Consider the following 26405-nt stretch of genomic DNA (forward strand, 5'->3'; position numbering starts at 1 on the left):
AGAGAGCAGAGAGGGGGAAAAAAACACAGCATGCATTACAATCTAGTCCTTTTAGTCATACCACTGGAATACAAAAGTCCAATTTAAAGGCTAGACAAACAGTAGAAGGCAAAAAGCCAAGAGTAGACTTAGTTTGCTATTTAAATTAGATTACCATTTTAATCAGTAAGAGCAAACTCACCCGGCCCTTTTAACATATTCACAATATCTACTTCATTTGAATACTTAATTATGACTAGTATATGTATGTATTTTCACTTTAAAAAGATATTACATACCTATCATGAAATTACATTCTTAAGACATTGCATAAGAAAATAGTTCATGTGTAAAATGTTTGTGAAATGTGTTTCTGTTCCCTTCTACCCCATACTATGCCTCACACACACACGCACCCCCTCATTAAAGCATTCATTCATAGGGAAAAACAAACACCCCTTAAAAAAGGATGGAAATATTGAAGGGGACCAGCTTGGCTAATTACAGCACAGTGCTTAACAAGGTTCAAGACGGAACCAGATCAGAGTTGGCCAAAAGATGCCTACAACACATACGTGACCAGTATTCCTTCCATTCCTCATTTTGCCAAACTCAGTCCACTTTTGGTTCATTGCAATGACTAAAGTATTTTACGTATACATATAAACACAAGACTCCAGCTTTAGTTTGTTTTTGCAAAGCATTTCTACCTTTCCATTCATTTTGTTCTGCAGCAACTACAAGAGGTAGGCATAAAGCATTTAAGAGCTTCTTTCCCAAGGTCCTGTTACTAGCTCAATTTAGTGGGATAAAAAAAGAAATTGGCTGTACTTCCGTGACTTTACTAGGTACAGCTTTGTACAATCCAACTGGAAAATAGCTATGTGAATCCTGGATTTGCCAAGCTAGCACACCATGGAATAAGAAGCTGTTCATATCCAAGAGGATACTTTACTTAAAAAAAAAAACAAAACAAAAACAAACAAAAAACCCCCCAAAAACATACCAACCAACCAAACCAAAAAGCAAAACCAAAATAAACCCCAAAATAAAAGAGTTTACTGCAGAGCATTCCTACAGGAAATAGACGTCAGGACAAATTCTCTCCATTTCTATTTGTACATAGGAGCAAGGTACCATTTGGCCAAGACTACAGACGTATTTTCACAGATGCAAGTGCCATGCAAAAATAAATTAAAGAACAGATACCAAAACATACAAGTAACAAAACTACTGAAGGTAGATTTTCTTAAAAGTATTTATATAAACGATTTATAATACTTTTCTTTCCCCCTTCTCTTTTTGACATTCAAAGTTACAAAGCTGTGGCTATACATCAAGAATTTCTTCTGCAGTGCCTCCACAACGTAATCTGTAGCGTCCTGTCCTCCAGCTAATAGTGGGGTCCCACAAAGCAGATAGGAAAATATAAATTGTCATGGATTCTCTGATGAACCAAGCTACTGCATAATCAAGTTTTGAGAAACACAGTGCACCACCCTAGAAATAAAAAAGTATTTAAACATACTGATTATTCAAAAGGAGTTTTAAAGTAGTTTGAAACATTGTTACAGATAAATGTATTCTAAAGCTTCTTATATAGATTTACGTATCAATAACAACATTTTACTGTTCATGATTTCGTTGCCCATATTAAACCTGAGGGCCAGAATGATCCAGAGTTTTGAAGAGACTTGTATGTAGAGCAAAAGGCTTGAACCTATGTTCAAGCATACACCAGGGGATTGCCACAGTCCCCAGAAGCATCTTGACAGAACACTCCTGCACATTCCCAGAGGACTGAAATTCAAATAACTAAGCCTTTGGCCTATTGCATAAGAAAAGTGGGATGAAAAAACCCACAAACTTATCACCTCTCTCTGTTTTCTGTTCCTTTTTTTTTGAGCTACATGCAGAGCTGGAAAACAGAAAGGCTTCAGAAGAGGGACAGTAAGCACAAAGCTCTTTTAAATGCTGTGAATATGAGAATAATCAGAAAGGTGACTGTTAAACTGACCTTCCAGAGTCCTACAGAACCAACACAAAGCCTTTTTTTTTTTTAACTCCTTATTCCCAGTATGTGCTAAGACTGTAAGACTACAAGACTACAAACAGAGTATTTTTCACTATGATGACTATTTAAGTTTGAATACACAATTATGGATCAGATTTAGATGGAATATGGTCACAGCAGAATGTAGTTTTAATAGTTCCAACATTAGAAGAACAAACACTGTTCTGATTTGTGACATCTTTTGATATTAAAAGTTTTTTTAGGCCTCACTTCTAGTACCTAGACCTCTTACTTCTAGTGATGGAAAGATTTTATTTTTAGATGTAGGCTACAGCTGTCCTGTAAGTCCACCATAAATGGAGTGAAAAATGTAGTTAAAAACACATTCACCTCAATAAATACAAGACAAAGTGCAACTTAGATAAAAGAAAAAAAAATAACCCAATAACCCACAGAATTCCACAAAGCTGCTATACTTGTGTTGTTAAAAAAAAAAAGCTTAAAACTTCTGGATATGTCTAGGTAAAGCAGACTGGAAATGTGAAGATGAAGGGGACAGGTATGCAAGCTTTCAGAGCATAAGCAGAGGCAGATGCATATAAGAAAAAATTACAACCAAGCACACTTACTTCTATTCATGCTACTATAACTAAGCTGGAAGACTGAGAAGTAACAGGATTTGACCTTGATGTCAAGAGAATTAGGCTTAGCTTTTTTGCTGAAGTAAATGGCACTAGAAACTGTCACAACCTCCAAAAGAAAATGAAGGTACATACCTGAACACCTTTTAGTTGAATGTAGTCAACTATAAACCATGCCAAGCAGTGACACATGAAAAAAACCATTATATCCCATCTAAATATATGATGAGCTGCCCATCCAATAACTAGACTGGCAACAAAGCACTCTGAGATTGGCTCACAGATTATTGTGGCAGGCAACATGTTAATGCGCAGTTTGGCCCACCTAGGAAAGACAAACAAATCAGTTCTGACTATGCATTATTCTTTATGTCTTCGTCCCCCACCTCGTCAAATGATAAGCCATCACGGTGTTTTCTGACAGTGTTACTCATTTAATTTACACCTCCAAAAAATGAAAACCTGCAAAATTTCTCCCTTTCAAAGATACTGCACAAAGTATTTAAAGGTATTAAGGTGACTGTTGGTTTGGTTTTTTTTGAGGGGTGGCAGGGAGTTTAAGGAGCTTTCAATACTTAGTCATACTTGTGTGGAAAGTCAGTGCTTCTCTCCCAACATTAACAAGAAGCATGCATCAAGCTACGTGTTGGAGCTTTAGCATTCTGTACATAAAATCAAATTAGCTTGAAAGATGTATTCCTTCTTGTTATCAGCTACCCAAATGAGAAGCAGTTGATGCAGTAGGAGAGGAAGCAAAGAGTAGAATTTTTACCTGATCATTCTGGACTGAAACTGAGAAATAGAATATGAACCAGAGTTTTGCATTGCAACTTGTGTGGCCATTGCAAATTTCCAGCCCCTGAAAAATGTATTTATTATTATAAATAACATGAAGAGATGAAAAAAAAACAATCAGATAACACACACAAGAATTTTATTAGTCTTGGAAATTTCCTTTGACATATGTGCCATATTATTACAGTGGGCATAAGCAAAAAAAAATAAGTGTTTAACATCAAGTCTTTTCAGTGGAAAAGAGCAAATACCATCTGAATAATGCTTACAGTTTTTTATAAACTTACTTCTAAAGGAATTGACAATGATATGGCTTAATTATTTCTAAAAGACTAAAGACTATAGGACAAAGCACATCATAAGCATGTTTGGTGTACAGATGTCAGGCTGACCTGAACACCTACTCTTATAGTATGTACCAGGTGTTTAAAAAAAAAAACACAACAAAAACAAACAAACCCACAAGGCTTGAAATGCACTTAAAGTAATAAGCTTAATTCAGAGTCATCTTACCTGTCAGCTATAGCTTTGGCCATAAAGTAATCTTCAGCAATATATTGTGCAAAAGCTATGAGTCCTCCAGCTTGGTCCAAGACATCCTTTCTCATCAAGCATGACATTCCTGTTACACACTTAAAGCCAGTTAAGTTGGCAGAAATATATGACCTTGGATGTGAAGTTCCAAAATAAACCTGCAAAAACCAGGTACGGCTTTTAAAACTTTGTATGTATTTATGTAGTAGTACAAAAAGATTTTTGCTATATCTCCTTGCTCTTCTCTTGCAAGAGGAAATTCAGACCCCATGACACAAAAAAATAAAAAAAAAAAAAATCACATGAGCTGCCCTCTCATGCAATGAAGGAGTACTTAATTTCACTGCACTTTCAGGCTTCATATTTCTGCCTTTGACACATATTAGCTAGCCTTGGGGATAAAATGCCTTATACATGCCAGCTTAGAATGAAAACTAGTTATTAAATTACATGTCTTGAGACACAAGAAACAAACAAGAAAACTAGCCCTTCTATTCTACAAGGGAATTTCCTGAGAAAGAACAGAGAGGAGAACAGAATAGAATTAATGATATGAAGATGGTGGAGAGAAACCAACTGTTCACTTTCCCTTCAAAAACAATGTAGGACATGAAATAACATTACAGAAGAACAAGGGTCAGACTGAACAAAGTGGTGGTTCCCATAACAGACAGAAGATCTACAGAACTTCCTGGTAAAGACAGCAATAAGTGTTCACAATCTATGGGGACTCAAAGAAAAGAATGAAAAAGTTCACATAAGAAATATGTTCTTAGTAAATATTATATATTGAGGATTAGCAAATACATAAGTTTACTTCCTGCTCAGGAAGCTGCTCAGTTGAAAACTGCAGAAAGTTGAGACAGTTTTACAGGAAAACAGGATGTAAGTCGCACTTGTGTTCTACTGCCCTTAAAAGACTCTGCTTAACCAGTGCTAGAAATAAGATACTGGGTGAGCTGGACTTTGCTCTGACTTGTCATGGCCATTTCTTTGTTTCTTTTCAGACATCAAAATAGAATTAAATCATAGAATCATAGAATGGTTTGGATTGGAAAGGACCTCAAGATCATCTTGTTCCAACCCCCTGCCAAGTCCCTTTCTGACTAAGCCCTAGAAAGAATTCCTTAGTTTTAATACATTTTTAAATAAAATCCATAGTTTTCATCCTGTAATGTTTACTGTTTGTATTATAAACCTAAATATTGAAAGAATGTTCAGAACAGCACAGTAAAATTTTGGAGCATTTAAAAGTTCTTCTGGATAGTCTGAAGTGTGACTGCAGATGAAAATAAACATTTCACTCAAAACATGTAAGAGGCACTATAGAACTTCCAGTCATTACAAAAAAAATAAAATAAAATAAAATACCAACACAGCACTTACCTGTTCAAGGGTAGCAGCAAAACCCTGTCTATCTGCAACATACGGAAGCCCATGGACCAAGCCTACTTTTTCAGTCATTTGACTGGCCATATCGGTCAGCGTGTCTGGAGTTACTAAGTGACAAATGAAAAGCAGACAGTTCGTTAAGCCATTCTGTCGCTATTTTTTCCACAGTTTTCATTTTCATTTCTGCTTATATTCTCAGTCAAAACTATCTCCAACAACTCACAGAATCATAGAATAGTTAGGGTTGGAAAGGACCTTAAGATCATCTAACTGCTCGCCTACAGGGATTAACAGCAATACAACAGTCAGCACATTACAATACACACCTACCTCTGATTCCACTATCACAAATCCATACAAGATCATATTTGGCAACTTCATAGCCAGGCATTAAGTTGTTAATCTTGGGATTGATGCCAACTTTCTTGCCACCTAAAAAATACAAACATCATACACAAATAATATATGGGTGTTTTTTTAGAATTCAGAATCAATACCCAGAATATTTAAATGCAATAACTGAAGAACAGTGAATAAATTCTTAAAGTACACTTTTATGAAAAAGATTTAGATTTTAAGTATTCCTTCACTTCTATATTTCAGATCTGCCTACAATTATAAAGAGATTTCAAAGGGAATGAAAATATTCAAATGCTTTCTCAAAATGACAGGGTAGCAAGGTTAATGTAATTAAAAGGGCAGCAGAATTATACAGCTTATTATTACTACATTCTGTAAATATTCTCTTCCTCTTATTTCTTAAAACTATTGATTATGACCGTTAAACTCCACAGTAACTTTAGCAGAAAAATGAAAAAGGAGCAGAAAAAAAGAGAAGCAGAAAAAAGTGAAACACAGTCTTCTGCTTCCAACTGACAGACATGGTCCATTTTGCTTTATGTCAAAGACTGATACTACTACCTAGCTTTAATACCCCTTGCCTCCTCTAATTTAAACATAAAGTGAAGAAAGAGCCCTACAGTCTAAGCTGATCAAAAAGGACTGTTGCAGGGTCTCAAGCCTCAACTCCAAGCCACTTTCTGTACATTTATTTCAGTGCAAAGACAGGATTTAAACTGCTGTTTCAGACTTAGAAGGAAAAAGTCACAGGGGTTGCACAAGTCACTTCTCCCAGAGCTTTTGGCCTGGTATCACAAATTGTGACTATAAACTTACTTCTTCACTCTGAAAGGATGATTAAACTACAGAACCAACATGGGCTGAACAAAATGACTCTTTATTTTAGAATATACTGCATATTGAGTTGAAAACCTAAAAACATTTCACAAGTAACAGTCGCACCTTTGAGTTGCTTTGCTTACCTATGAACAGCCTAGCATCAACATTTGGGTATTTGCCAAGGAGCTTTTTGCACACATCAATAGCTGGATCATCATGATCTTGTACACAGAGTAGTACTTCATACTAGTAAAAACAAAAATGTATACACACATGTTTACACATATATTTGATAGCCATATGGTCTAGGGAATAAAGTTGAACAGTGTACCAAACTGAAAAATTATAGAGCAGTGTTACAGAATTAAAACTAGAATTAGAGAGGTTGTTTTACACCTAAATAAGACTTTCATACTTATTTAGCCAAGTACTAGTGGAAAAAGAACAATGCCTGTATCGCAGTAAATCTTGTACCAAGGAGCATCGGTTTTCCTGTTTCTATCAGGCATGAAGCACAACATGTTAGTACACAAGGTAAATTTTTTATTTCCACTTCAATTTTTGTTCACATATGAACCTTAAATCAATCATATTCAATGAAATTACAGCATACAAAATAGTAAACATATGACATTATGATACACTTAACCACATAACTCTCTGAACTACACCTTCCTTCCCTATACTTTGTAGATGCATATGAAGAACAGAGTTGGAAGACAACCCACAAAGGACAGTATTAGTACACTTAATTGTACAATAAAGCTAAGCTCAGGAACATGAATATGCTGTTTTCCATTAATGGAATAATGGTTACAAAAAGTCAACAAGAGGTAAGAGATAACTAGCTGTTTCAGCAATCAATCTACATGCTTGTTACACATGAGCTACAGACGGTGGGTGAGATAATAGCATTTTAAGGATAACTCATCATTGTGACACAGCTTTGCAAGCTTTGATGGAGATATTTCTGTTTCTGCATTAACAGCAAATTCCTTGAATACTCCTGACTTGATATAACCTTCTTCTCTCCCTGTTAAAATTACTGAACTATTACAAGTTTTTAGAGCTCCAATCCAAAGAGTAAAATTCTGAAAATGCAAACCTCTGATCAAGATATGTAGAAGCTATTTTTACAATTCAAGATTGACCAAAAAAAAAAATCAAATTAAAAACAGTATTTTTGGACCTCATTTGATAGAGCAGGTGTAAATAAAAGTCCCAAACAGTGAGCAAAACAGTTCTTATTCTTCCTTACTTCAATTTTATTTTCAGTAAAATACTTCGGCAAAAAGTAATCTGAACCTCAAAAGCTGCCTGTGGGCTCAATGATGACAATTTCTGCAGTTTTAGTTCAGTAAGAAGTATTTAATATAAGAGAAGACAAGACATTAAACAAATACATTCTTGCAAGAAAAAAACTGCATTGTTAAACACACAAAAAAATCCCCAACCACTAACTGCATTCAAAATATTGTAGAAACTTAAGAACATTAACAACTGCATGGGAGTTGCTAAGACTTGGTCTAGCAGTACAAACGATCAGACACACACATCTCTACCTCTTAGAATGCAAACTCAAAGCCAATTTGCCTAAAGAGCAAGCAATATTTGATTCCCATCATTTTACCAGCATGGAAAATTGCATTTAAAAGGTAAAGACCTATCTCCTTAAGCAGACAGGTTCTTCTAACCACAACAGAACAATCCTGACAGCATAAACACCACAGAAATTACCAGCTGAAGAAATTAGCTCTTTATTGCTCATCCTATTAAATATGTAAAAACTATTTTTGCTGGCATGTTAATAATTTTCAGTCTACAGTTGCAATGACACTTCTATATCTGTACTCCCCAAGAAATTTACCAGAATAAAACAACTTTGACATTCCAATATCTGAAAACAGAATTTATTTCACAGTAAATGATCTTAGCATGGAGTAGCAAAGTAAAGAGCTACAAAATGTATGACTAAAGCAGAAGAAATACAAAGATGTTTATCTACATAAACAGGTTCATATGGACATAACACAATGGAAAAATTTCTGCCAAAATTACAGTATGCACAGTAGGTAAAAAATGTTCACTGATAAAAATATTATGGGTAAGTCCTCCAAATTAGAAGCTGTGTAACTGGCTTCTATGGAAGACAAGATTATTTCACACATGGGGTATCACACGAGAGAATCCCTACCACTGCAGGTAGAACTTAGCCTCTCTGGAACAGATTTAAGATTATTCTTTCCAAATAATTTTCCTCCAAACAGCTGAACTTAGAACAACAGTGTTACTTGGTGTTCAAATTTTTGTGGTGTAATGTCAGTTTCTCAAAACAAGTAATTTTGTAGTTATTGTACAGAAGTGCTTTCAAATAGTTTGAGAATGTTGCTTGTGTAACTTGTGCCCCAACATTCACACTTCCATTTTCACTCTCTCTGGGAGAAATAAGATTCTCTCTATTGTTACCTGAAATTCAGATATTTTACAACTGCCACCCATACATGTAAGTTATCAGGAGTAATGGTTAAGACTGTTTCTTATAAAGCAAAATCTAACATAACTGGTTTTTTGAATTCTCAGATTGTATTGGTAGTCAAACATTTCAGTTGCTTAACATCTTGAGACTCATTAGAGTCATAAAATAGCTTAAGATACTGTTGCAGCTTCTTTGTCTTTTTTGTAATGTTCACATATATGGCATGCCTGAAGCATGCTTTAAACTTACATTGGGCCACCTTAATCTTCATTGCACTTTTGAGTTGAAAAGAATCAAATGTTCATGCCCAAATTTTCAAAATGCTCTAAACTTCATTACAGAAAAAAAATACACAACTTCTAGTAAGTTACAAATGGTGGAGTTTATTTTACCCTTCCTACTTCAAGTTTAAAGCTCTCAGAATACACAAAGGAAACTCGCTGTTACAGCTTACACATACCTTTGACCTTCTACAACTGACAGTCTTGAGAAGAATTAAGGTTTTATTAAATTACAAATTTTAGAATTCAGGAGACATGCAGTACAAAATGTAATCCTTTTTCCATTCACAGGAGCATACACCAATTCGTGAACAATGCAGCAAGCAATTGCAGATTTATTCTTTAAGTTGTAAGATCCTTGGAGGAATGACAGCACCTGACACACTTACTTACATTACTTATCACTTATATTAAAAGCTCAGAGTACAACAACAAATGTAAGTTTTTATTAACCATTTGTTTCCCAACACCAGTAAGTGCCTTGGAGACTATCTTTCGTACCAACAACTGGTGAGGTACACCACCTCATCACTGACCAATGCTTTATTAGACGAGCCATCAGTGAGAACTACTAGAAAGTTTCAAGCTATCAGTTAAGTGTTCTCTTTAGAGGCTCTGTTACAGAGAAATAGTTAGAAAGATGTCTGGCCTCTCAAATGATTGAAGGGTTTCATGCTGCTATAAACACCACAATATGGAACTAATGATCAAATAAACCTTGATAAAGTGTAGAGTATGTTTTGTCCCCAAGCCTTGGTCATATTCCTTTATGAACAGCTCTTTAAAATGTAGTAAGTTTTGTTTGCAACATGTAAAATGGGCAATTATGCACTTGTTGTGGAAGGAAGAACCACCCAAGACATAATCAAGTTACATAGTTCTAGCCCAAGATACTGATACGACTTTTGGAGGCATGGGAGGAAAAAATCAAAAGAAACTAAGTTGTATACGTACTTTTGGATAATCCAGCTCAAAGAAGGTTTCCAAATTGCTGATCAGGTTAGGATCCACACCTTTTAATGGCTTTAGAAGTGAAACACCAGGAAGCTTGCTATATGGCTGTTTGTCTGTGGTTTTCTTATTGAGGTGAAGGCGTCTGGAAGGAGAAATAACATACCACATGAAGAAAATATGCTAGAGAATTGTATTAAAAAATACAGTCAGAACTAAGAGAGCTTGTGAATTAAAATTGCCACAAAAATATTTTTGGTTGTAAGAGTTACACCTATCTTTATATCTGAAAGTTGTCTATAAAAGTCTTAGCATTTTATGTAGGTTAATCTTATTTGACTTTTCAGAAAGACATTTCAGATCAATGCATTTTGCACCATGCATTTTGAACAATAAAGAGTACAACTTTTTCAAGCTACACAGGAGACAAAATTTTTCTGCCTTACTCCATAGCATTAAAACTCATATGGATAATCAGAAAAAGTCATCTACTTAAAAAAAAAAACCACAACAAAAACAAACAGATGCTTTTTCCTGGATTAAATTATGCAAAACTAAGAGCAAGCTGAAAGAACAGAGGAAAGAGTTGATCCTTCTGATCAATTTGATAACCAACACCTCCAAGGAAAGGACAAGGATCAATCAACCGTAGTGTAAAAAAAAAAATCCTAGGAAGTGGACATCAGGCTAGGTCAGAAACACAGACATACAGAGAACAATTCAAACACCAATAAATACACAAAAATTGATGATAATGTCACAACTCACTAACATGAATGTTTAATCCTATATCCCTGTATGAACTAATGCAAAATTAAATTCTGAAGGCTTAACAGGCCAGTATACAATTATATATTTATTTACTTGATGCAAATTTGATTAAGTAATTTGAGAGGAAGTATTTGCTGAAGCTTAGAATTTGCAAATCAATGTGTATACTTCATACTGTAGTTTTCTAACATGCCTAGTAGTCAGATTGAAAGAATAGTTTATTGCAGCATATATCTAATGGTATCAAGTCTTAATTTAAAAACTTTCACACTTTGCAATTTACAAAAAATTACAAACATTATAGCAAACAAGGACTTTAACACCTGTTAGAAGAGCGAGTCTCAAGAATGCAACTTTGATCAGGAGGAACAAAAGGTAGATAATGGGGGGGGGGGCAGAATTGCTGCATTTATAAAGCAGTCAATAGTAATGCACATAGCAGTGTGCTACAGTGGAGGAGGACCAGTGTCAGCACAAAGAAGGTATCAGGTGCACAACACCCTCCTCTAGAAACATACACAAGGATTAGGGTCAAGCCCCTGGAAAAACTCTCCCACAAACTCTGCATGACAGTTTTCCTTAACAGCATTCAGTCCCTTACAGCTTGCTCCCTACCCTTATTTGTCTGCAAGAAACAGCTAACTAGAATTAATTACTATTAGAAAACACTGCCAAGATTCACAAGTGGCTCTTGAAGTAATACTTAAAGCATGTCACCCTTCAGCCTCTTGGAAGAAAGGAAAACTTCACCCCATAGAAATGTGCTGGTCCCAGTTCAGGACACCTTTGTTTGGCTGCTGGCCCAGAACAGGTCATCCCACCACCCAACCAGAGTGTTTTCAGGCAGGCAGCTTTCCCCATTCTTCACTCTTACCATTTGCTTACATCCATTTTAACAGCCATACAGACATACAGCAAGTCAATCCACCCACCCCCCGACCTAGCAACCATGTCAGATCCAAAACAGGGAAAAGCAGAAATGCACACCTGGGGACAAGTGGACAGGACATAAGAGGAAGCCCTTTTGTTACTTGTGGTATGACAGCAGCTGTAATTAAAAAACAATTAACATGTCACTTGGCCTTGATAAAATGATCGGGGAAGTAGATAAGTCTGAGATTCAGGTGCCCACTTTGTAATACAGACTTCTTATGGCTGGCTGCCCACAGAGAAGCAGTCACAGGTTTGTGCATGCCTACAAAAAAATTAAAACAAAAATGTTTTTCTACTATGTAATCCTACTGCCTGGATACTAGAAGCTTACACTGAAAAGCATGTTGCAATTGGTTACAGCTTCATCACATACCAACTGAGGGTAGACAGCAGACTAAACAAATGTAAGCTAAAAAAAAACCCAAAACAAAAAAAAACCCAGAATGTAACACACTGAAATCACAATGGGCAGTTGAAAGAGATGATTTAAATAAAACCTTAAACTTAAAAAAATAAAAATACTTCAAAATAGTGAAAGTCAAATCTTTTCTAAAAACAAAAAAAAAAAAAGAAAATTTAAATTAAAGGTCTTGAGATGGAATTGATCAAGAAAGAACCTAGATTGTGGTCACTGTTATTTTTCAAAAGATGAATGTTCTCAAAAAACAAATACCAGTTTGATCTTCCAGTTTTGGGAAGTAGTAGGTCAATCAGTGGCCAGTAATAAAGACAAACAAAATCATGCAACGCAGAACACAGAAATCATATCTAGTGCTAGTTAACATTTTGAATTCAAAATCTTCAAGACAGCAGGAATTTAAGAAACACTTTCCAAAAATTGTCACAACAGTCACATCCAGCAGACGTAATCTATAATTTGATACGGCACCTTTGTAAAAAGGGTTGTGTGTTAAACTTTTCAAACATGTTTTGGAATATTTAAGTAGAAAAAGAACCCTTATCTTTCAGGAAAAAAAAGCAAAACAAGAGAAATCAACTTAAAACCAGTAAACACTCCCTTTTTTAACCTAGGAAATTCCTCTCCTATTCCCCTTCCCTGTCCCACACCTGCACAATGAAACAAACAGGGTCCCATACAATAGACTGTAGTTAAAACTGAAATAATGGGAATTCTGTTACTGTCCAAACCCTAGACAGTTTACAATTTAGCAAGCTTAAATGAAATGCGCTCAACAAAAACATTAAATGAAGTGTGCTCAACAAAAACACTGCAAGTTACCCACAACATAGCCATTACTGGATTGTACTAAGGATTAAAATAAACACACGGTTTTTCCTTGCAGTCTATCTGCAAGCTGCTATCAAAATAGCAATTTGTTGCCCATTTCTGCTTTCCCACACCCTCAGCCTACTGGTGGCTATAAAGTAGTCAGTGCCACAAGATAAATTGCTCAGCCTGCTGATCAAACACAGAACTATCCCACAGAAAAAGCCAGCTTGCTGATCTGAGTCACCACATAGCCACATGCTCGCTAAAGGCAGATTAGAACAGCAGAAATATTTAGAAAGGTGTAGCAGTAGGAGAGGATTTCGATTATCCCTTTGACTATCAAAACAAGAGCCACTGAGGAATAAAAAAAGGCTTTTTGAACAGACTCCTTGCAACAAACATTATGCAGCTTCAGAGAACTGTGTCCAACACAAAAGCATCTCCAGGGTAGCACTAACTCTCAACCAGATAAATCAACCACTGCAGATGGCTTTTAATACAATACCAAGCCCTGAATGCTAAGTATGGGATCTTTTAAAACACAAAGCTTTAGAACATTTGTACTGAAGAACTATTTAATTTGTTTTTCTGACACTTTGCAAATCGATAGGATCAAAATAGCTTAGTCCTATTAATTTCACAAGGCACAAGTTTAAATGACATCATTTGCTAAATATTAGATAATGTTTCCTACAGACCCCAAGTTGCTGCTTATTGTTCTCTTTGTGCCAGAGATCTCCTGCCACTTAACATTCTTCCAGTTTCTTCTCTTTAAAAGCTTCCAAAACATTTAACTGCCAATAAAAGAATTATGTTAAAAAAACTGAAAGAGAATCTACATTATCATAAAGCAGATACCACACCAATATCTTTTTTCTTAATTTTCAGTAGATGGCAGGCTACTTTTCATTGAAGAACCTTCAAGTGTTTCCAGAGCACAAAACAGCATGCCACTGAAGCAGCAGAAACCTTGCTCAAGCACACAAGTTAGAACACACAGTCCGAAGGCCTATTACTCCCAGCTGAGGTAGAAAAAAAAGCTGTAAGCCTTGTCTGTACCTCACAGTTGTCAGTGAGATGGTATCACTGCCCTCATGCTGCAAATGCCTTTAAGAGCTTGGATAAACTTCCGATAAGGAACATCAGAAATTAAAGAATTATTAAAAAAAAAAAACAAAAAACAAAAAAAAAGTAAAAAAACCTTTGAAAGAAAATGTTCAGTTAAAGTAACATTTCTATAATCAAAACTGTATGACAGCATTTCAGAATGGCTCTTTTGTGTGTGTGTGTGTGTGTGTGTGCTTCCAACAGATATAAACAAAGAAAACTAACTTGGTAAGTTTCACTAAAAGAGAAAAAAAAAATAATTAAAAAAAATAAAAAAAAATCAAACCACCCAAACCACAACACACAATACTTGGTTCAAAAAAAAAAAACATTTACCTCCTTCATCACTACAAAATCTACCTAAAACAATCTCCTTGGAAATGCAGATTTAAACATATGTATCATCTCTTAAAAATTCTTAACAGGAAGTGTGCAATATCTTAATTTTGAAATATCTCATTATTTCAAAAGGTTAACAGGTGCAACCCTAGGCACTGTATTTCAATCACCCATAGTACATCACCATGTGATGTAGTCAGCATAGAGACGGGAAAAAAGCAGGAAAAAAAACCCAAACTCCTGTAGCCTGAAAATCCTGTCTACTCCTCCCTCTCCCCTAACCCATCATAGAGGTCTTGATAATGGAGTAAGTAAGAATTTCTCATTTTCTAGTTGCTACTCCTGTTATTATTAACAAACAACAGTTCAAAAAATCTAGGTTGTCAAGAAGGAGATAAGTCTGAAAGTCTTCTACCACTTTTGAACCCAGAATCTTTAGCAAGGCTGGCAACGCCAGCAGGTCAAGGAAGGTAATTCTGCCCCTCTACTTCGCTCTCACAAGACCCCACCTGCATACTGCATTCAGCTCTGGGGCCTCCAACACAAGAGTTTAATGGTTTTAAACTGAAAGAAGGCAGATTTATATTAGGTATTAGGAAGAAGCTCTTTTCCATGAGGGCGGTGAGACACTGACAAAGGTTGCCCAAAGAAACTGCGGATGTCCCATCCATGGAAGTGTCCAAGACCAGGTTGGATAGGGCTTGGAGCAACCTGGCCTAGCAGAAGGTGTCCCTTCTCATTGCAGGGGAGTGGAATTTGATGATTTTTAAGGTCCCTTGCAACCCTAACCATTCTTATTCTATGATTTAAGCTAAAGTAGTATTTCAGAGCAAGTGCTTAGGATATCTCCCTAGTAACAGTTTAGTGCGTTAACTAAAATTTCATTTTCAGCACCTTGATTATTCTAACAAAGTTTGCATATCACTAGAGATGTATTTTTTCTACTTCATAATGAAGTGTAGCATACTACTCGCTGTCAAACCAAAGGAGCAGTCACCTGGAAAGTCATTACTACACAGGCATATTGAATCAAGACCTCAAGACAAAGCACATAAAAACTAGGACGTTTGCAAACAACAAAAATGAATGCTTAACTTCATTTACAGGTTTGTTCTCATGGACTGTACTGTTGACAAATCTGAAATAAGCCCTACCAAGGGGTGAAAAGGGACACAGGACTGGGGAACAAAAGAGTCTTTTGTTACAAAGAGGTGTTTCTGAAGAGAAAAACAGTAATTCACGGGGTCTAAGCAGACCAAACCAACTACCAGCACAGACTGACAAAGATACATTATTAGTTATCCTACTGTTTTAATGAAAAAAAAAAAAGATTGCTCCAGTAGAAGCACCTATCAAGTGTTTAAAATCTGCTTTAAGAAATACAATTCCAAAGCAAAATTCAGAAGTAGCACTGCAAAACAGTCCTAATCTTTCACTTAGTACAACGCCTTTTTATCTTTGACAACACTTGTAAACATGTTTTTACCTTACCTGTCCAAAGGACAGCGTAAGACTCCCTTTATGCATACTAAAACTTCAATAATTTAACTAAAGGTATGAATTCACCCAGGCCAGTTACAAGAAGGTACAGTCTCCCCTAGGTCATCACCAACTATTCTTAAAAGTAACATATTTAAAAAAATGAAAGACTGATCACCTTGTAATTTGAAAACAGGAAAGCTTTTTTTATTTTTTTGCTCTACAGCAAAACATCTCACAATAAAGTAATTTCTTTCATACCTCAGTCTTCAGTAAAATGCAAACCCAATATTAAGTGTGTTAAAACCACAGAACTTCATTTCAGTTATAATAAATTTAAAAAATCCTAGTGAACTCTGACACCAATAGCTGGCATTATGCAATTCCCAGGAAGTGATGGACACAAATACTAGTGGGTGCTCTAGTAAACCAGTAAAACTAGTTACATACTTTGCATGCCACAGAGCAGTTCTGACAGAAATTTCACAAATTAAAGTCACTTATCTACCACTTTACCCACCCAGCTTCACACAAAAAAAAAAAAGTTGCATCTTTATGGAAACATGATTCATGTAAAGCCTCAGCTTCTTTAACCTTTGAAATCTTCATGTCCTGACAAAAGCTTGCAGAAAGATTTTATTCTTCCTCATCCCATTGTTCAGCTTCTTCCACTCCAGCCGACATACAAGGCTGGGTTCTTTTTTGCCCACTGAAAGTTCCACGCGCTTCACTCACCCAACCCATTTCATTTCTGTCTTACATACTCTAAATTTTAGTCGTCTATCTTCGCTGTGCACACAAACAGATGTGGCTTGGTTTTAAAGCCCACTTGTCCCATCTATTGCACCATCTTCCCACCATCCAGTCTGTTACAATTTCTCTCCTTAAATTTCACTAGACAGTCTTAATCTAGGCTTTGGTTCCATAGATTGAACCATTCATGTTCTGATTTGCTACTACTCTCCTGTCACCCCAAAGTTTATAGTTTGTGTCTTATCCTCCTGAATCACATTTAAAAAAATTGGCCTTCCCTAACTGCCTCCAAAATTATGGGTTTTCTCACACATTATCACCCTCAGATTTCTGGTTCCGCACTGTTTTGCTTTCCCTAATTACTAATCTTGTAATACAGAAACTCTCATTCAACTATAATCTTTTTCCAACTCCTGCTTTCTCCAGATTTCTCTTCCCCTAAAAATTACCTACAGGTAAGTCTTGCAACTACACACTGTCCAATAAATTTCAAGTTGTTTAAAATAAGCAACACACACAACTTACATTCTCCACACAATCTCCTTCTCATTATATTGCTCCATAATAGTCCAGTCAGCAGCCTGCCAGTCATCTTTTATAAAAATCACACAACAGAGGTTGGAAGGCACCTCTGGAGATCAGCAACTCCAACCCTCGGGCTCGAAGTGGGGTTCCCTAGAGTAGGTTGCTCAGCAACATCCAGTCAGCCTTTCTTGTCTCCAAGGATGGAGCCTCCATAACCTCTCTGGAAAGCCCGCTCCAATGTTCAATCATGAAAGTCTTCTTTTGTTCAAAATGAGAGTCTTCCATTTGAATCTGTGCTTGTTGCCTCTTATCCTGTCACTGGGCACCGAGAGAGTGTAGCCCTACCTTCCTTACACCTGTCAACCCCCAAGAAATCAGGTATTTACACAAATTGATGGGTGCCCCCAAGCCTTCTCCAGGCTAAATAGTCCCAGCTCTCAGACCCTCCTTGTATGTCAGATACTGCAGTCCCACCATCACCTCTGTAGCCCAAACCAGACTTGCTCCAGTGTATCTATGTTTCTTATACTGGGGAACCCAAAACTGTGCACTGCACTCCAGATACAGTCTTACTGGAGCTGCACAGGGGCAAAGGATCACCTCCCTCAATCTGCCAGCAATGTAGTGCAGGATGCTGTGGGCCTTCTTCACCACCACACGCATGTAGCTGTTCACAGTCAAACGGGCATCCACCAGCAGTCACACAGGTCCTTTTCTGCCAAGCTGCTTTCTAGCCAGTCAGCCCCCAGCCTGTGCTGCTGCTGTGTGCCAGAGCTGGCATTTTCCTTAGTTGAGCTTCATGAGGTTCTTGTCAGACCATTTCTCCAGCCTGTGCAGGTCCTTCAGAATGGCAGCAAACCTACCTTGTATCAGTGGCACATCAGCCACTCCTCACAATTTCATGTTGTCAGAAAACTTGCTTAAGTCCCATTCTCCAGGCCATTAAAGAAGATGTCAAACACTACTGGCCCCAGCGGTTTCCATCTTTTATCACAAGCTGTTACTATCCTATCTATGTACTGTGCAGAGAGCAGGCTACTGAAATCTGGTCCAGCTTTGAGCAGTCAATGATTGGAACAGAATCTAAACAGGTATTTGCAGCCTGAAGCACTCCAATTCTTTCCACACTGCTGAAAACTGGCTCTCACCTCTGTCATTTTCCTCTGATCCTCCCTAATAACTTGACTTCAAATCTTTGCATTGCTATCCTTCTGATTTACCTCTGCTGCAAAGCTGACATTCACTTGCTGAGTAAAAGCAAGTGCAAGTCATCAAGTTGTATGGAGCCAACATTCTCAATAAGTACCTTAAGGTACATCTAAGGGGTTTTTTGCTTGCTTTTAACCCTCTAAGACTTTTTTGCAGAAAGAGATTTCTATATGGATAATAAGCTTGCTCCACTCCCTGTTCCACATTAACAATAGGTTGTTGTCTATGTTATAGATCTTGTATAAGTTACCAACATCTTACATCAAGCTTGCCATCAGCTACATAACTGGAAAATCAATTCACTCTGATGCAGACAACCTGCACAGAAAATTTCAATATAAGTGGTTCAAGTTCAATAAAGATTCAGCTACTGAATGAAGACAAACCCAAGAACAGACCTATCATTCTGCATGTGCTAGACATCTTCCAACAACTTCCTGGAGAAGCTCAGTACAATCACACTTCATTTTTCTGTTTCCTTTGATTATCAGCAAGAGGGAATAGTATCTCTAATCTCAGAAAACAGTATTTGTTTTATCCCCATCAAAGTCTATCAAAATGTTAATTCACTTACGCCTGCTAACAATTGATAGTAACAGGCAAGTTTTCTAAAGATTACCTTTTAAATTAGACCTAGACTACATCCTCTCTTGGCTCCTATTGTGACAAGACTGCCTACGAAGCACTTCCACAAACCAAAGCAAATGCAATGATGGCAAAGCAAGTAACTACTACTGCTCTTAACTGCTACCTTAGCCAGTCTATTACCAGATACTGACAGTGGAAAATACAAGACAGACCAAAGGAAGAGATAGTCTCACCAACAAGCAAAAAGGTCAAAAGGAGGTGAAAGAAGACAACCAGAGAGGTCAGAGAGCAGAACAGGGTAAGCCTGGACACAAATAATGGACTGAGCAGCAAGGGAGAAACAAAGAGAAAATAGGCAGACAAGACAATCAAATAGGGCCAAGAGAAAGGGAACTGTTATTTCCTTAAGACTGAAAGGTCACAATTATTATACAGTAATAGATTAGTAACCAAAATATCACAATTACTTCACATACATTGGCTATGAGGGAAGTTTGTTTAAGTTTGTAAGTATGTTTAGAAAGCTTTTCAATATTGAAAAAGTATTTGAGAAAACTTGAGTTCTATGCATCTGTGCAAACTGAATTTCCTCGTGTGCATATACATTACACTAAGGCTATTAATTACTTCAGTTACATTCCAGTGTTTTATATATTTCTGAAAGTCTTGGGCTTCAGCAGCTGACAAAGCACAACAGACCCAGTTACATCGAAATGCCACACAAATCCAGAATTCATTATTTCTTCATTGACTACTGTAACTTATAGTCAAGTAAATTACTTTAAAAAGCTAAAACCAGCAATATATTTATCAATTAAATGACAACTACTCTTCTCACTTAGACCTGGGAACCAAGACAATAAACAACTGACTGCGGATGCCTTAAAAGAAAGTGATTTACATCAAGTGCTATAATTAAAATTGCCACTGACAACCATTACAAGAACAATGAAGATTCAAAACCAGAAGGCCAGAGACTCCATGAGTTCAGTTTTGTGGAGGAGGCAAATGAAGCAACAATATATAAACAGGTTAAGAGATTTACCAAACATTTCTAGGAACTCTGTGCCAGAGGCAATGCTAAGTGCAAGTCACAAAAGAATGAATTTGTCTTCCTTAAATTAAAAGTCTTTCTAGAACATATCGTCAAACCCAGAATAAAACTTAAAAAAACCCACACTTCTACTTAGTGTTCAAGTTGAAATAATCAACAACAAAATGAGAAAAAGTTATTCACAGAAAAAGTATAAAACCTTTCATTCATTTTTAGACTCAAGTCCGAAGAGGTAGTAAGGAAACCAAGATGAGATTATGCTTAAATACAACATTACCAAGGTTTTGAAGGCTTCGCTTGCCACCTGTATTTTAGAGAGAGGCCCACCATGTTCAGAAAGCTCCCATCATTACTGAACTAGAAACATCTATTTTGAAATACAGTTAAACCAGCAAATCCACTGTCACAAATCTTGCTAGCCACTGATTCAGAATTACAAGATGTGTTAGAGTGCCATAAATCCCAAGAAAACAGCTTTAGGTGGTGGTGGTTTGGTTTTGGGGGTTTGTTTGTTTGGAGGTTGTTGCTTGGGTTTTTGTTTGGTTGGTTGATTTGGTTTTTAGTTTGGGGTTTTTTTTGGGAGGCTGGGGGAGTGTACTTTTTCACTGACTTCACAAGACTTCTGTTCCACTTTTTACATGTCATTAGAATGGAAGTTACTAAGAATCTTCAGGTAACCATTCTAACAGTCTGTTAAAATATTAAAATTTACTCCTCAGTTAACTGAACAACACTTTAGCCAATACTATAATTTTTTTCCTTATTAGCATAACATACATATGGTCTTCCATTTCAGATATGCATTTGGGTTTAGTTCTGAAAGTTCATTTTGTTTGTCCATACAACTAGGTAATTCATATGCTTTCAGAGCGCATACTATCAGATGGTCTCAAACACAGATCCCTTCCCACCAGATCAGCTGGTGGCTCAACTCCAACAGAAAAGCCTATATGCAAACAAGTAAGGGTATTAGCTAAGGTCCCAGGTTGGGTATAAAGGATAGCAAACTCTAAACAGGTCAAATATCACAGTCTATTATGTAGGCTAATATATGCAAACAGCACTTTATCCAATTACTAGCTATAAAAACCTACTATTTGGCCCATGTTTATTGCATTTGCTTCACTGACTCAGTATTACTGAGAGAGCACCAAACCAAGACCCATTTCATAATCACATACATTAGACAATTTGTAAAGTTTGACCTTTTGACTTAACAGTGTGGCTATTTGCTTTTCATTACTTCAGGCCACCTGCTTCTTTTAAAGGAGTTCATACTCATCAACCCATCCTACTATACTTATTTATAAATCAAAACCATTCAAAGTGAGAAAGAGCAGTAGAAAAAGAAAGAGGTGGCAAAAAAAAAAAAAACAGGTTTTGCAAATGCAGTATGGAAGAACAGACATCCTTCCTCAACCAAAACCCTGCACAGTTCCTGAGGTACCCAAAAATCTAGATCTCTTAAAGCAATTACAGCACAAACCAACACAGCTGAATTGCTGTCCTTAAGCTTGACACCTGCTGAAGGCACCCGAAGCCAAAAAAGCTTGCATTTTTTAGTAATGTCATCTATCTACTTAATTCACACATGTTCTAAGTATTTTGCTAAATTAAACATCTAAAGTACTAATAGAAAACCACAGAAGGATAACTGCATAGGCCACAACAGCTTTGCTGACATGTTTCATCATTACCTAAGTACTCCAGTGGCACAGATCAGCCCTTCCAACTCACCAGTTCAGCACTGTTAGACACAGTGCAGACTGAGGACAAACAGCCCCTACCACAATGACTTTAAAAATGTTAAACCAACAATACTGTCCATAAAGAGAAAATGGGAAGGCTGACTATTTAATGTTTCTTCTCTACTTCCGGTAACAGGAACAGCGTAAATATTTTTCAGTGCATGAAAAGTAGTATATAATTTTGCTCTAATACATCCTCTCACTGACATAAAAGGAGTTTCTCTGTAAGTGAAGACTCCCTTATACCTCAGCAGTCTAGGAAAAGGATGCAGTATGCTGTGCCCACTGTCTAGGATAGGATAGTTTCTGTAAGAAAAGAAGCAGTAACAGCGTCCACCAGCGTTTTCAGGCCATGGCATTAATAATCACCATCTACCTGGGCTCCCTTCTTGCAAACACACTCCAACAAAGTCAAAGCAAACAGTTAATTACCTCCTGCTAATTCCCTTCAGGTGTACCTTGTTTAAAAGACCACGCCATTCCACCAGACAACCGCACAGGGCAGTTTTTACCAGTGGTGTAGGCTTCACACTCACCAGATCAGTGATCTCTAGCCATCAGATATATCCCATAGCTCCACCACTGCCACTGCAAAAACACTGCCCTGGATGGCTGCTGTAGGTGCCCAGCATTTATTCAATTTCACTACAAGCAAAGGGCAGGTGTGTGGTCACACTATGGGGAGCAGCTATCCTGTTTCCACAGATCATAGAATGGTTCAGTTGGAAGGGACTTTAAAGATCCAAACACCCTGCCATGGGCAGGGGCACCTTCCACTACACTGGTTGCTAAAAGCCCAGTCCAACCTGGTCTTGAATATATCCAGGGATGAGACTTCCACAGCTTTTCTGGGGAACCTGTTCCAGTGCCTCACCATCCTCACAGTGAAGAATTGCTTCCTAATATCTAAGTCTACTCTCCTTCAGCTTAAAGCCATTCCCCTTTGTCCTGTCACTATATGTCCCTGTAAAAAGTCCCCTTCAGACTGCCTGCATCTGCCAAACCACTATAACTGGGCAGCTCCTCCACAACAGCCTGCAAACTCAGTACAGCTTAAAATTTGGTCACTTCAGTGTTACTACCAGCTGCTCACCTCCAACCAAGGGCTGCCTTTTCACACTGAACAATAAATACCCCTGTTACCACCAGCTCATTAGTCTGACAATGAAAGGCAGCTCCTGACTCTGGAGCTGCTGAGATGGTAACTCAAGAAGCACACTTCTCTCCACGGATCTCAGGCTGGGACAAGATCAACCCAATTCTTACCCATCCCCTCCACAGATGGCAAGTCCACCTATGAACACGTTTCATTAACTTCCCATACACAATACTTACACTTGTAACAAAAGTTCCCAGTAAAAACAAAAAAAAACACCAAACAAAAAAACCCAACACACCCCCCCCCCCCCGCAAAAAAAAAAAGGCAAAAAAAAACAAACCCCACACAACTCCTTCCACTTTTCACACCACAGCAAATATTCTGGCCCCAGTCCACACCAGGTCCAGCTAACTACTGCCTGCATTCCCCGCCAATGACTGTCCAAGGCAAAACAGTCTCAACTCAGGGAATTCTACTTAAAATATTGCCAAGTTAATAGTGGATTTGGTTATTAAGAAGAAAGGCAACAGGCGTAGTGTTGCTTCTTACATTCAGTCCCTCCCAAGTTCTTCAATAGGAGGCAGGTTAGTGCACCACAGTTATTCTGCCACATCTTGCATTTTCCCCCTCTGCTGGTTACTTCTTAACTGTTACTCTGCTCCAGTACGTGTACCTGCTCTGGAATGACCTACCTACAGGTTGCATTCCCTTTGCCAGAGTCTCTGCCCCAATTTGGGTCTACCACAGGCTGCAGTCTCCTCAGGGTAGGATCACTGCAGGCTGGAGTTCCTCAGGATGTCTCCAACCCAGCATGGGTTCCCCACTAGTACAGTCCCTAGAGGGGTATCTATATTTGCTCTGTCATGGCTTACCTGCAGCCCACAGTCAGTTCAGGAGTGTCATAGGTCTTGTGTGCAGCTTCCACAGCAGGCAGACCCTTTGAAGGTGTAGCTCTTGAGACATGGACTGCCCAGCAATATTTCCTTCCTCTGGTTATCTTCTGTTCTCTCCTATCTTGGTGTACCTCATCCTTTTCCCTCCTGTTTATATTCTCACATTTCTTCCCCCGTATCTCCACTTGCATCTCCTGCCCCTCACAGCTGCCACTCTTTCTTAAAGATTTATGAGCAGCAGCACCACACATGCCCATCTGATAGGTTGAGGTTTTAGCATTCACCAGCTTCAAAGCAGCCCAGAATCATCTGTGCCCACAGCAGCCTGTGGTCTCTTTCCCCACCAGGCACCCTTGCAGCTCCTCAGTACTGAAATTGTGACATTTGTGCTCAAGACCACCTCATTGTCAAGAATTAAGTTAATCATTCAAGTTAATTATAAGATTTAAAGGCAACAGAACTACGACATAAAAGTTATTAAGAGTTTGTAAGTGATTTCACTTAAAAAAAAGTAAGACCAAGGGCAGCAGAAGCAAATCTCTAGCATCCATGAATTCAAGAGGAGCTCTGCCTTCAACAGCGACAGGGGTTTATCACAGATACCTATCAAATGTATGTGGGACAGCAAGAAAAGAGAAGAGATAAGCACAAGCAAAGCAAACAGAAATTCAGATATTTTCTAATCCTTGTGGTGATGCAACAGTAGCCTTTTATTTAAGGAAGTAAATGGTCTTCTACCACAAGAGAGGCACATTCTTAATCCTTTCCCCACATATCCCCAGCCAATTCCTCTGCCACACTCAAGTGGGAATGTGCTTCGTTTGTCAGCCACCAGAACACAAACTCTTGAAGCATTTTTCCTTGGAGTTATCCAAGAAGGGACTGAATTCACTGTATATACTTTTTACTAGTAGCACTATTACTCCTCAGAAAGAAAAGTGTACTTCGCTAAAATTCTGTCTGGTCAGCAGAGAGTACTGTGCTACTGCTGTCGCTCCCCTGCACACAGTAAAAAAAAAAGCACACATTTTATTACTGCTGTGCATGTTACTCTCCCACCATCGGCAGAGGAGCCTCACTTTACAGGTGTACCAGAAAACTGCAAACCCCCAGCCTTCCCAAGCAGCGCTAAAGCCAAAGGAACAAAGATCGCAGTGCAAAAGCGGGCGGCAGAAGCAGACAAAGAACGGGTTTTACCCAAAGACCGATAGCAAGGTCCCGGCCGTCCCCTCGCCATAGCCGTCCCAGCCCCCGTACGCGCCGGGAGCTGCAGGCGGCAGTCGTTCCCCACACGCCAGCCCGCAGGTGTGCCCCTTCAGTCCTACGCCGGGGCAGGGCGGCGAGAGGCTCCCCGAGCCCGACACCCGCCGGGGAGCGCGGGGAAGACGTGCTGCCGGCCCGCAGGGAACACGGTGCGACGGTGACGGGGGGGGAAGGGGGGGGGGGGGAGACGGGGACAGGGACAGGGCCCGCTGCCCCAGTCTTCGGCGGCGGGGCCGCACTTGGCGCGATGGCGGGAGGGTGGGAGGGAGAGGGGTGAGGGAACAACGCCCGGCCCCATGCCCCCCTTCCTCGGCCGCGGCCCGCACTTACGTGTAGATAATAGACATGAAGTGCATGAGCCAGAGCACGACGAAGAGGATGAGCCCGAAGATGGCGAGTCCCTCCAGGGCCAGGGCCAGCACCGCCATCCCCGGGGCGCGACGGCCCAAACGGCAGCCGGCAGCGGAGCAGGAGCGAAGTGAGGGAGGGTCGCTCGGCGGCCTGCCGGCGTGCGGGCAAGCGGTGTTGGTCGGGGCGGTGGTGCTCGAGACTGTGGTGTCCGCGGTGGTCCTGCCGCCGCACCAGCCGCCCGCCCCGCGCTCACACCAACTAACCTCCCTGCCGGCCTGCCGCCCGCCCCCGCCTTTCTGTCAGGCGCAGGCCCCACCCGCCCGTGGCTACCCCGGAGAGGCGGGGCGGGGCGGGGCAGCGGGTCACGGGGCTGCGGTGGGGCGGGCCGTTAGACCCGTTACCGAGCCGCTCCCGCGTGGGGTGGGGCTCCGCTTGCCCCGCCTCGCCGGCGGCAGCGTGACCTTGCGGTCGTCCCTCGCGGGACGGCGGTAGGGGGTGGGTGGCAGCGGGAGGACGTGGTTGCGGTTGCCGAGAAGCCGAGAAACGTTTTGGGAGCGGCGGGGCCCTCGCTCCTTGTGCTCAAACTTTGCTCGTGGGTTTTAGAAACGCTCCCTGTGCTGTAAAGGCCTTACCGCCGCAGTTGAGGACTGCAGCCATTTATCCGCAGGAACGAGGCTCTGGGCAGCCGAGCTCGTCTAGCACAGATGGCCGATAGGGTTGTGTAGCTCTTATTATTCATTTGTTCTGAATTGGAAAGTTTTTTCTGTCCTTGTGAATGCCGAAGGGAAGGACTGCTATTTGCAGCATAGGTGTGCACCTG

The 26405-nt window shown here is 39.2% G+C and overlaps 1 protein-coding gene across 1 annotated transcript; it reads right to left on the reverse strand.

Moving 5' to 3' along the window:
- Positions 1–1026: 1026 nt before the first annotated feature.
- On the reverse strand, positions 1027–25803 carry UGCG (UDP-glucose ceramide glucosyltransferase). The gene is made up of 9 exons (XM_061455117.1): positions 25565–25803; positions 10246–10387; positions 6678–6780; positions 5686–5787; positions 5350–5462; positions 3943–4121; positions 3407–3493; positions 2770–2959; positions 1027–1479 (listed from the first exon to the last, which is right to left on the reverse strand). The coding sequence occupies exons 1-9, from the start codon at positions 25660–25662 to the stop codon at positions 1309–1311; spliced, it is 1185 nt and encodes a 394-aa protein (XP_061311101.1). The 5' UTR covers positions 25663–25803; the 3' UTR covers positions 1027–1308.
- Positions 25804–26405: the final 602 nt, after the last annotated feature.

This window comes from Pezoporus flaviventris, unplaced genomic scaffold (genome assembly GCF_033815535.1).
Source record: "Pezoporus flaviventris isolate CSIRO_AGI_PZ_B2104156 unplaced genomic scaffold, CSIRO_AGI_Pfla_v1 ptg000018l, whole genome shotgun sequence".
Taxonomy (NCBI): Eukaryota; Metazoa; Chordata; class Aves; order Psittaciformes; family Psittacidae; genus Pezoporus; species Pezoporus flaviventris.

Coding starts and splice junctions, on each gene's coding strand:
- UGCG (XM_061455117.1), bottom strand. CDS start 25,662: ATGGCGGTGCTGGCCCTGGCCCTGGAGGGACTCGCCATCTTCGGGCTC. Junction 6,781..10,245: donor TTGAGCTGGATTATCCAAAA/GTACGTATACAA, acceptor TGTTTTTACTAG/TATGAAGTACTACTCTGTGT. Junction 5,463..5,685: donor TTGTGATAGTGGAATCAGAG/GTAGGTGTGTAT, acceptor TTTGTCACTTAG/TAACTCCAGACACGCTGACC.